The sequence below is a fragment of the Balaenoptera ricei genome, chromosome 8, assembly GCF_028023285.1.
Source record: "Balaenoptera ricei isolate mBalRic1 chromosome 8, mBalRic1.hap2, whole genome shotgun sequence".
NCBI lineage: Eukaryota > Metazoa > Chordata > Mammalia > Artiodactyla > Balaenopteridae > Balaenoptera > Balaenoptera ricei.
The window spans coordinates 60,688,310-60,700,802 of NC_082646.1; the positions used below are offsets into that span (position 1 = coordinate 60,688,310).

Here is a 12,493-nt window from a genome sequence, read left to right on the forward strand (position 1 = left end):
GTTAAGTAGTGGTGTAGATATAAGAGAGCAACATGAGAGATCCTTATGGTGGTCGAAATGTTCTGTATCTTGACTGTATCGATGTCCATATCCCAACTGTGACGTTGGCAAGACATTACCTTTGAGGGAATCTGGGTAAGGGGTACACAGGATCTCTCTGTATTATTCTTTACAATTGCATGTGAGTCTACCATTTTCTCAAAATAAAAAATTTAATTAAAATATTACCTGTGTGGTTTCTCTGTCATCTAAATCCTGATTGATGCAATACACTTCATCAGATTGGAGAATTTCTCTTCTCTTCCTAGTTTGATGAGAATTTTAGTTAGAGTAGGTGTTGATTTTTACCAACTGCTTTTTATGCATTTATTGAAAATAATCTCATGGTTTTTCTCCTTTTCGGTGAAAATTATATTGTTTGATTTTAGAATGTTAAGCCAATTTTGCATTCCTGGGATAAACAATACTTTATTGCTGGATAAATTTGCTAATATTTGCTTAGGATTTTATGTCTACATTTATGAAATGTCTTTCAGGTACCTATGGGAGTGATCAATGTTATTAGCTTCTAAAATTTAAAAAGACCTGAGCAAAAGTAATAAAATATTAAAATTTGATAAGCCTGGATGGTGGGTAAACGGTAATTTGTTACATTATTCTCTATACTTCTCTGCTTTCTTCTTTTCAATTAAACAATCCTTGGTTGCAGCTTAGAAGACACATTCAGAGGATAGATTGAGGACATAAAAATTGGGTTCTGTGTGCTATTAGGAATACAGGGGTAGGATAGTCTTGGGTAACCTCTTCACATAGCAGTGGGCCAAACACATAGTTGGTACTCAGTAAAAGTTTATTAAATGAATTTAGATTTGTTTAAATCACACTCCAATACAACATAATGGATGCTGTGATCCAGATCCATCCTCAGGATCTAGTCAGTCATTCCCCCAGCTTCTGGGAGTAGGTTGCTCATGGCTCAATTTCTCTCTGGGAATTGCCCCCCTCCAAAGGAAACAGCCTTGCCAAAAGTTACAGGACCTGTCCACATACAGCCTCCATCACTGGTCAATGCAAGGACATAAATTTCTGGCCCCCTTCTTTAATTTGGAATAATTCTGAAAGGTCATCCCAGGCTCAGAGCATTCTTTGGGATTGGCTGAGGCTTCTGCTTAGATAGTTTCACAATTCAGCCTCTCCTTCTGCCTAATCCTGCTTCCACCACTCCCTTACAGGCTTGGCCTTGAAAAGTACCTTCACCCCATCCCCACCCCAATAAACCTCCTGCATGTGAATCTCCCTCTTCCTCGGGGAACTCCACTCAGGACACGTATTACCCTATTTTACTTTTCTTTTCATAGCAGTTATCAGTATTTGAAATAACCTTATTTATTTAATGCTTTAATACTTGCTTATTGCCTGCTGTAAGCTTCCCAGAACAGACCTTTTTCTTTTTCCATACAATGTACACTACTGTATCAAGCACCTAGGGCAGGGCCTGCAGAATACAAGCAGGCCCTAAATACTGGTTGTTGGAATGAACGAATGAAAAGAGACACACCTTGCCCTAGGTATCGTACAGTCTCTCAACAGCCAGTAACAAGCATTTGGGGGCGGAGACTCCGGACAAGTCCCCGAGTCCCCGCCCCTCCCAGCACGCCCCCAGGCCCAGGCAGGAGGCGGGGCCCCGCAGACGCCGCGGTCCGCGCAATGCGGCAACCGGCGGTACGGCTGCTGCGGCTGAGTCAGGTGCCGTATGCCGAGCTGCTGGCGCTGCAGGAGCGCTGGCTGTGGCGGCTGCAGGCCGAGCCAGGGACCGAGGCGGGCGCGCTCCTGCTCTGCGAGCCCGCGGGGCCCGTGTACACCGCCGGGCTGCGCGGCGGCCTGACGTCCGAGGAGGCGACGCGGCTGCGGGCCTTGGGTGCCGAGGTGCGCGCCATTGGCCGCGGCGGCCTAGCCACCTTCCATGGCCCGGGCCAGCTGCTCTGCCACCCCGTACTCGACCTGCGACCCCTTGGCCTGCGCCTGCGCGCCCACGTGGCGGCGCTGGAGGCGTGCGCCGTGCGCCTGTGCGAGCTCCAGGGCCTACCGGGGGCCCGCGCGCGGCCCCCACCCTACACCGGCGTCTGGCTGGGCGAGCGCAAGATCTGCGCAATCGGTGAGCGCCTCGGGGCGGGGCCTGGCGGGGGCGGGGCCTGGCGGGGCCGGACCAATGGTGGTGAGGGCAGAGCTCCGGCTGGGAGGAGGTGTGTCTGACACGGGCTTTGAATCAGAACTAGTCCTGGATGTAATGTATCTTTCTTCCTCTGAATGATTTTTTTTCCCCTTTTTAAAAAAAATTGTGGTAAAATACACATAATATAAAATGTACCATCTTAACCATTTTTAAGTGTGCAGTTCAGTAGTGTTAAGTGCTTACACGTTGTTATGCAGCCAATCTCCAGAACTCTTTTCATCTCTCAAAATTTAAACTCCACTTTTAAACAACTCCCCATTTCACCTTCCCCCTAGCCCCTGACAACCTCCAGTCTACTTTTTATCTGTATGAATTTGACTTCTCTAGGTAATTTATTTAAGTGTAATCATACAGTAGTTGTCTTTTTGTGACTGGATTATTTCACTTAGCATAATGTCCTCAAGGTTCATCTATGTTGTAGTGTGTGTCAGGATTTCCTTCCTTTTTAAGGCTGAATAAATATCTCATTACGTGTAAAAACAAATAAACAACAAACAAAACAAAGTTTTTAACCCTCTTCACTGAAATATTCAGAACCAGAAGGGCCCTCAGAGGCCAACTCGTTCAACACTCATTTTTACCAGTGGAGACACATGGGAAGTGATTGCCAGGGTACTTCACAGTATCAGGACAATAAGGGTGAAAAAGTTTTTTCAAACTTTTTTTTAAGCAACGGAGGAATCTCTTTGTTAAAGGACATTTTCTGTAATCTCCATAATAAGTGCAGCTACTGTGGAGTGACACACCTCTCCTCCCATTTTGTCCCCCTCCCCTGATCTGTGCACAACCCCTTGGGTGCTCTAGAAACGAAGCTGGAAAATCAGTGGTCTAGTCCAGTTTCCTCATCACACTGAGGGGGATCATGAAGCCTGGGGAGGGAGGGTACCTATTCTAAGACCCATTGGTTTGCCTTGCAGGAGTCCGCTGTGGAAGGCACATTACATCTCACGGCCTGGCGCTGAACTGTTCTACGGACCTCGCGTGGTTTGAGCACATTGTGCCCTGTGGGCTGGTTGGGACAGGTGTCACTTCCCTGAGTAAGGAGCTCCAGAGGCATGTCACTGTGGATGAAGTAATACCACGTTTCCTTGAGGCCTTTAAAGAGACCTACAAGTGCACATTGATCTCAGAGGACAGCCCCAACTGAAGGGCATTTATATTATCACAGCCTGGAGGTCCTGCCTTGGAAAGCACCACACCTGACATGGAGTCACTGAAACCCAGATTCTAGACCCAGCCCTGTCATTCACACACCATGAGACTATGGGCAAATCATGAGCTCTGAGCCATTGGTTCCATATGTATCCTGGTTTATTTATTTCTTCCCCACCTACCTCAGATATAGATGTGAAAACATTATGAAAAGCATGCTGTATAAATATAAGGCATTAGCACTACTGTTGACACCATTTTCTCAGCTTAGAAAAACTCAGATATCATAGAGTGTCATTTCTCAAATATTTATTATTTCCTCAATACTGTATTTAACTGGGGAAGCCTGGGCTCCATTTCCTTTGATTTTTGTAAGAATCATTTCTCTGGATCGTCCAGGTGAAGGTGATGTGATGTGGTGCTTTTTTATTCTCAGGAGACCTGGGTGCTTTCTGCAATAAAAGGGAAAGGGAAAGGCCTCTTTAAAGAATAAAATGGGATTCTGTGTTCCTGGGTTGGATTCCTCAAGCCTGATAGCTATTTTTAGTTAGGTAACCTGAGCTAGGCCAGAGGCTAGAGGAAAGAGAAGAATAATTTCTCACACTACAAATGCCAAAGATAGAAGTAAGTTTTTCTTATATGAGATCTCTGTTTGTAAGGTTGTATAGTAATTATCTATTGCTGTGTAACAAATCACCCCAAAACTTAATGACTTAAAAGAATAGACATTTATTATCTCTTACACTGTGGGTCAGGAATTCGGGAGAAACTTAGTTGGGTGGTTCTGGTCAGGGTCTCTCAGGTGCAATCAAGATGTCAGCTGGGGGCTTCCCTGGTGGCACAGTGGTTAAGAATCCGCCTGCCAATGCAGGGAACGGGGGTTCGAGCCCTGGTCCGGGAAGATCCCACATGCCGTGGAGCAGCTAAGCCCATGCGCCACAACTACTGAGTCTGTGCTCTAGAGCCCGAGAGCCACAACTACAGAAGCCCGCGCACCTAGAGCCTGTGCTCCGCAACAAGAGAAGCCACCGCAATAAGAAGCCCGTGCACCACAGCGAAGAGTAGCCCCCGCTCACCGCAACCAGAGAAAGCCTGCGTGCATCAAGGAAGACCCAACGCAGCCAAAAATAAAATAAATAAAATAAAAATAAATAAATCTATTAAAAAAAAAAAAGATGTCAGCTGGGGCAGCTCTCATCTGAAGGTTTGACTGGGGCTGGAGAATCAGCTTCCAAGATGATTCACTCACATGCTTGGTTGGTAGTAGTTGTTAAAAGGAGGCCTTAATTCCTCACCTTAGTTCCTCATCACTCCACAGGGCTGCTTGAATGTTCTCATGACCTGGCAACTGGCTTCCCCCAGAGCAAGTGATGCCAGAAAGAGACAAGGCGGAAGCCACAATGTCTTTTATGACCCAGCATTGGAAGTCACACAGTCATTTCTGCAGTCTCTTAATATGTGAGCCCTATTTAGTATGGAAGGGACTGCACGAGGGTGATAGGAGGTGAGGATCATTAAGGGCCATCTTGGAGACTGACTACCACAGGCAGTTAGGGTAGAAAGAGCCTTGAATGAGAAGTCAGGCAACTCTAGTTCCAGTCCTGGCTCTGTGGAACAGTAACCAACAACATTTAAGATGGCGGTTGCTTCCTGAGGGACTGCAATGAGCAGAGCTCCCTGCTGCTGATGGACATGTGGTGGAGTTCAGCCACCAAAATGTGAGGGTTGTTCATTACCACAGCATAAGTAAGTAGCTTATGCTGACAGATAAAATATGTTTATATTAATTAGGACTCTTGTATTTGCAAGTGTAGAAACCCAACTCAAACTAACTTAAGCAACAAACAAACAAACCCCACAATGGGAGGGTTATTGGAAAAGGTACTGAGGGGGTCTCATAAAATCCAAGGGTGGGGCTGCAGCTGGGCTCCAGAACAGAACCAGTGCATGTAGCCCTTTAGGAACCCATATGGTCTTTTCTCTCCTGTTCTCTGCCGTGATTCTTGGTGTGTTTGCTTCATTCTATCTTACTTCAGTCCAGCTTTCTCTGTTTCCCAGGCCATGTAGTGGAAGATGGCTACTGCTGCTGTTATCCATGAATGTTGGAGTAGAGTCAAGAAAAATCCCCAGGTTTCTGGCTTGAGCAAGTGGGTGGATGCTAGAGGTATTGCTGGGATAGAGAACTCTGGATAATGACCAAGTTTGGAGAGAATGATAATGAGTTCAGTTTTAGGTAAATCAGGTTTGAGATACTTGTGGAAGATGTAGGTGGAGAGGGCCAGTTGGGTGTTTGGATCTGGAGCATGGATGTGATGAGCGATGGTTTAGGTCTGGGAGCCCAAAGAGAAGGGGAGGGCAGAGGACTGATAAATGGGAGGCACGCGCCAAGGAGGAGCAGGCCAAGGAGACTGAGAAGCAGTCTAGGCAGAGACATAGTGCGGGACCCAGAATGAGACAACATGACGATCTCATTCACTCTTCTGGCAGCACAGCAGGATAGGTAGGCTTATTTTATGGATGAAAAAACAGGCTTGGGAGGCTAAGTGACTTATTTGAGGTCATGCACTTAGGGGCAGAGTCAGTCCCTGGCTCCTAATCTGGGCTCTTTTCCACTCTCCCACAGCTGCCTCTGAAGGGTGAGCAGGGTAGGTATCCTGGAGGAGATATGCCTCCAAGAACAGGTGGGTCGACAGAGCTGAGGAGGACGCAGGGCAGAAGGCCAGAGTTAGGCTGAGGCCGGACGTGTGGAATTGGCTCAGGCCACTGCTGTGGGTTCCTGACTCTCCTTCCTTTCTGGACAGAGCCCACCTACGCTTTCCCACTGGGGCCCTTCCTCAAGGAAGGAAGCTGAGTGTACGAAAGAGGATAGTTAACACCCTGGCTTTTCCACCTCCAGAAAGCCTCTTCTTGTTTATGAGAAGTCTTTTCCTCATAAATAAACAAATTGTCCAAGGTCTGGTGAATGAGTGCTAAGTGTGAGGACGTGACCAACTGCAGTCACTGGCCCAGCATCTTGTTCCTCAGCGAGGCTGGCCGGAAACCAAACAGAACCTGCTCTGGCAGTGTGACCAGGTGCACCTCGCTTCATGAAAAAAGCCTCTGACTGAAAACCTTCATGGAAATCAGATATTTGCAATCAAAATCTAATTTTTTCACTAAATCGTAATTTACCTTACCTATTATCATACCATATTATAATAACTATAAAGTTTTAACAAACAACAACACTTGCACTCCCACCTAAAAAAAATTCATTTGTGTGTTTCCGACACTTGATTATGAGCAGACATCTTTTATTATTCTATTCTATTCTGTTTTATAATTCTATTATGAGTTATTATGTGGATAAAATTATGTATACTATTTTAAACCATAGTATTACAAAGATTCTCCCACATTGCTAGATAGTCTTTATATTTTTAACATCTTAATCTTGTTTTTATTTCTTTTAAAAAAATATAGGCAATGCATGCACATGGAATAAAATTTAAAAGGTACAAAATGCTACCATTGAAATGTAAGTCTTATTCCTATCCCTTTGCCCTGTAAACCCAGTCCCTTTCCTGGAGGCCTAAATGATGGTAAATGTCTTATTTATATTCTTCAGAGATATTTTATATATATATAAGCATACATGCTTGTATGTGTACATTCTTTTTCATATAGTAGCATACTATACACACATCCCTGCACTTTGTAAGATTGTTTCAGGTCGGTATATAAAGAACATCCTCATTTTTAGAAACGGCTGTGGAGTATTCCATTCAGTGGATTTACCATGACTTATTTAGCTAGCCCCCATTGAAGATGTTTAGGTTATTACTAATCTTTTTCTTTTACAAATAAGGCTGCAGTGAGGATCCATATATAAACGTGCACGTGTGTCTGTGTGTGTGTCTGCCTATTGTATCACACATGGTGAGCACAGAGTTTGCGTTTCTAGAAGTGATTTTCTGAGTCAAAGGATATGTGCATTTTTATTTTAATATATGTCATATTGCCTTTCATAAAACTTATACCAATTTATATTCCCATCAGCAATGTACAATGCCTGAATTTTAAATGTTCTAGCATCTTAGATTTTTCTTCATCTTTAAAGCTTTTTATTATAAAATCTTTCAAACATACAACAAACCCCATGAACCCCATGTACCCATCACGCAGGTAAAACAATCAACTCATGGCCATTCTTAGTTTATCTAAACCAGTGCCCATTTCCTGCCTCCTCCCTGGATTGTTGTGAAGCAAATCACAGGTACCATATTATTTCATGCATAAATATTTCAGTATGTATTCCCAAAAGATAAGGACTCTTTTAAAAAAAACATAACCACAGTATATCATTAACACATATAAAAAATACTTATTCAATATCAACAAATATTCAGTTAATATTCAGATTTCTTTCTTTCTCCCTCCTCCCTCCCTCCCTCTGTCCCTCCTTCCTTCCTGTAGTTGGTTTGTTCAAACCAGGATTCAAACAAGGTCTACACACTGAATTTGGTTCATATGTCTCATAAATGTCTCTTTTCACCTATGGTTCCCCCGCCATCTTTTTAATCTTTTTCTCCTGTGTTTCCTGAAGGTTAAAAAGTAGATCCTGACAATTGGCATGATTCAGGTATGATTTTTTTTAGCACATCTGCTTTGTAGGTTATGGTGTGTTCTTACATCAAGTAGCATGTGGTATCTGTTTTGGGGTTTGTTTTTTTTTTCCTCTTTTTTTTTTTGTGATGACTATGCCCTAGATTCATTATTTTATTAGGGGTTTGTAAGATGTGATACTCCGATTCTATCATTCCTTCTTCACTTACCAGCTGGAATACGTCTATAGACCTGGCAGGCTGAGTGCAAAAGAACTCAACATGTCCGGTAGCATTAGTGTTATTAGCATTTTATTAGTTTTTTAGTTTTGTTCATTTTCATTAAAATTTGTATTGAATAAATACTATGTAAAAGATTTGCTTTTACAGTTGCACTGGAGTTTAAAATGAGTTTAAATTTGAACATATTTAGATTATCAGCCCTGAGTACCTCAATGATTTTTTTCCTTTAAAAGGGGTTCATACATCATTCAAGTTCAAGAGACACTGGTATAAGGCTATAGTGTTACATTTTTTCAATTTACCTAAACTGTGAGCTTTTCTAAGCCAGAGACTGTTTCTTTGTTTTCTTTGTTTGTATCCTAGCATGTGAAAGGAAACAGTGATTCAATGACTGTTATTATGAGGAATTCCCTGTAGCCTCCACTTTGGTCTTTTTGTTGACAGACATCAGTATCCAGTCTGCGAAGTGGTCATCCCAGCCCTGCTCACACAGCTCCAGATGTGGAGCATTCTTCATAATTCTGATTGTTAGAAAGTTGTTCCTCATCCCAAACTGAAACCTGCCCACAACAGTGTCATAATTCTGCTCTCCTGCAAGTCCTCCTCTGAGAGGTCTTCCCTGGCCACACCGTGCATCCCCCTTGGGTGGCAGTGGCCCCAGTGATGTAGTTACTTATTTCCATGTCTGACCCCATCCAGACTGTGAGCTCCCCAGGCAGGGACTATAGCTGTATCACCCATGGCCCTCTCAGGACCAGCCCAGGCAGGGCCTCACACAGAGGTGCCCAGAAATGGCCTGTTGAGCCAGCAAATGAATTCTATCCTAGGAGCGGGCTCTTCTTCAAGTTAAACTTTCCTGATTCTTCTGTTCTTCATAAAATGTAGCTTCCAGACTCTGCCCCCACTGCCCTCATCTCAACAGGCTCCAATTGGCTAACATGGCCTTAACCTGTGTTGCTTGAAGATAACATGCCTGGTGTGGTCTGGCCAGTGTTGGGGAAGCTAGTAAAATAGTCTTGTTCAGGCTTCAGAGGCAACAGTAGGCCTTTGACTAAACAAAGACCCTGAAAGAGCTACATGCCGAACTGCTAGACTACATGCAGGTCAGCAGAAACGGTGCTAGCAAGTCTTGGGAATCTGGCCAGTTCCCGGGGATCAGCGAACATTCTGAGACTTCCAACTAAAGTATCAAAGCATATGCAATAACAGCCAGAGCTGCATATTTTCACGCAAGCTGATGATCATCAGTTTGCAGCTTGGCATTAAAAGCAGGACTCCTTTGGGCGGCACTCTGAAGTCTCATCCGTGGGGGAACGCACCGCCTGGGACCTTCCCAACTGGGACTCCAGATTGCTGTGCAAGGGACTTCCCAGCTGCTGCTTGGATCTGGAAGTAGGTGTCGGTGCAATTCGGTGATGTATGCTCTGTTATATACTCTGTTAATATTCTTATTCCTTTTCCTCTAATGATTGTATATTGAAATTTATATACTCTGTTAATATTCTTATTCCTTTTCTTTTAATGGTTGTATATTGAAATTAAGTTAAATCACCTTCTATTAAAGATTTGATTGAAGCTGTTTATTTGCGTGAGACGAGTGGTTATTTTGCCAGCGAATCCAATGAACCTTAAAACCAAAAGCAGACTTTTGGCAAGACAGCCAGTGCAAGGTGTGTCAGCCTGTGCTGGGCCCTGGGGACACAGAGATGGGTCAGACTTGGTCCCTGTCTTCAGGGAACTCACAGCTTGGTGGAGGAGACACACCAGTAAAAACTGTTCACAGTAACCTGTTATAAGCACCATGAGAGAAGTTTGTACAGGTACTATGGGAACACAGAAGTGACAAATCTTAAAAGGGAAGAGGGGCAGAAAAGGCTCAAGTGACTTCTAAGTTGTAAGAAAGAGAAAACCTGGCTCAAACGCAATGAAAAGCAGTATCTTAGATCTCGTAACTAAAAAGTCTGGGGATAGACTTTAGCCACAGATTGATCCAGGAGCAGGTAGCATCTAAGGGTGAGTTAGTCAGCCCCAGGAGGAAGGGTGTTCCAGGCAGAGAGAGCAGTATAGGCGAAGGCCTGGAGGTGAGAGACAGCAGGTAGGTATTGGAGGAACAACAGATTGTCCTCCTACTCCTTTCTAGGGTGAACAGCCTGGGCTCACAGCCTCCTCCCACATTCCTTACTTCTCCTACTCCTCCCTACTACCCCTTGCCCGGAGCAGGCTGAAAATGAATGGGGAGGACCTCACCCATTTGACTGACTTGCCACTGCCTCTGCTTGATCCTCCCATTTGTCCCTCCGTATGCTCACCACCCTTCTCCACCCACCATGGGACTCCTTGCTCTTGAGCTTCCATCTGGGTTGGTACAAAAAGAGTCAGCAGTAGAAGACCAAAGGGTGGGAGGGGAGGGAGTGAAGGGAAAGGAAGTGATTCATTTCCCAGCTCTGTCTCTGCTAGGTCAGCATGGGTTGGTTGCAGTCTCTACATGAAGTCACCGTCCCAGCCTGGCTGCCCTCCCTGGGCTCCAATAAACCCACCCCACCCTTGCCCTCCAAGCCTAGCAATGCTTTCCCTCCTCACTGTTGCTAGCCAGACATGCTGCACCATTCCTTGTCAGTTTCCTAAACCCTCCTTCATGCTCTCTTCAAAGTATCTAGTTTCAGGGTGCCATCTGTTTCCTGCCAGAACTCTGACTGACATGGCCCTGATTTGCAGTCAGAGGCTGGACTGGGGACATGCTATGCCTTGTGAGATGCTGGGTGCCTTCAAGGAGTTTTTGTTATTCAGCTCAGCTCAATTCCACCACACTCACCCCTCTCCAGCCCAACCCATGTGGGCCCAGGGCTGTTCTAAGCACTTTATGGGCATTATTTAATCATCACAGCAAATAACAAACCCACAAGGTTGTATTGCTGACTGTGTTCTGAGAAGAGGAAACCAGCTCAGATGAAGATTTGCCCAAGTTCATATAGTTAGTTAGAGGCAGATCCATGATTTGAACTCAAGTCTGGACTCCAAAGGCAGTACATTAAACAGCACTCCTATGACTCCCACTCTGCCCTCCACACAGGAAAGTGAAAGGACCAAAGGAGACAATGAGTGTGAAAGTGCCTTTGAGACCCTGAAGAGCCAACATACCTGGTTGGCCTGAGAGCTGTGGTGTGTCCTGTTGCTCCCTAGGGCCAGGCTGAGTCTTTGACAGGCACTCAAGAAGGTCAGGGCTGGCAGAGGCCCCAGAGATCAGACAGCCTCACCCCTTCCTGTGCTGAGGGAGAAACAGCCCCAGAGAAGACAAGTGGTCCCCCCAAGGTCCTACACTTGCAGTAGGAGCCAGAATTAGAATTTAGAATGTCTTCAGACACCCCATAAATATATCAGGGAGAAGGATGTAGCACTCCCCTTAGAGAGAAGTTTAGAAGAGAGAGAAGGGGTGGGGATCAGGATGAGGGAAGCTGATCATTTCTGGACTACAGAATTTCAGACCTGAGGGATGCAAGGGGTTTCAGAGCCCGTCTAGAAGGCTCCTCTGATAGCCACTCTGACAAGGAAGCTCTACCTGCTCGCCTCCAAGATAAGAAGCCCATTCCCATCAGAGGCAGCCTGTCCCACACTCCCAGTGAGTAGAGATCTGGATCCTGTGACTCTCCTATCCCCAAGCCCGCTTGGTCCCCCCACCCAGGTCTTCTCTCTAGGACTCCACAGAACATGCCTGCTGTCTCTGCCCAGGTATGTGAGCCGTGCTCACGGCACACTTGCTCCCCTCTTCTCGTTTCTCATTTCTGCTCAACTGTGAATCTCCTGTCTGCCCAAATCATATCTGTTTTCCAAGGCCTACTATAGAGGATACTTGTTGCTTCAGCCTGTACAGCCATTCAGACTACCTCTGATAGTAGCATCCAGATTTTCCTTAGGGAATCACCCCCCACCAGTTTTATGTGTGTGTATTTGTTTGTTTCTTTTAATTGAAGTATAATTGGCATGTAACATTATATTAGTTTCAGGTATACAACATAATGATTTGATATTTGTATACATTGTGGAATGATGACCACAATAAGTCTAGTTAACATCCATCCCCTTACACAGTTACAAAAATTTTTTTTTTTGTGATGAGAATTTTTAAGATTTATTCTTTTTTTTTTTTGAAGGGAGGTTTCAGTTATTCAGTGTTTTCAGTTTTTCAGTGAGGGATACAGATGTAAAAGCCAGGGCCTCTTCCCACAGAGTTTACAATCTGGGGAGAGAACAAGAGAGATACCACATAACAGAGGCAAATAATTCT

The 12,493-nt window shown here is 44.8% G+C and overlaps 1 protein-coding gene across 1 annotated transcript; it reads left to right on the top strand.

Annotated features, from left to right (window-relative positions):
* Window positions 1-1,668: 1,668 nt before the first annotated feature.
* LIPT2 (lipoyl(octanoyl) transferase 2) lies at window positions 1,669-9,728 on the top strand. The gene is made up of 2 exons (XM_059930822.1): window positions 1,669-2,155; window positions 3,151-9,728. Exons 1-2 carry the CDS (start codon window positions 1,708-1,710, stop codon window positions 3,378-3,380), a joined length of 678 nt encoding a protein of 225 aa, XP_059786805.1. The 5' UTR covers window positions 1,669-1,707; the 3' UTR covers window positions 3,381-9,728.
* Window positions 9,729-12,493: the final 2,765 nt, after the last annotated feature.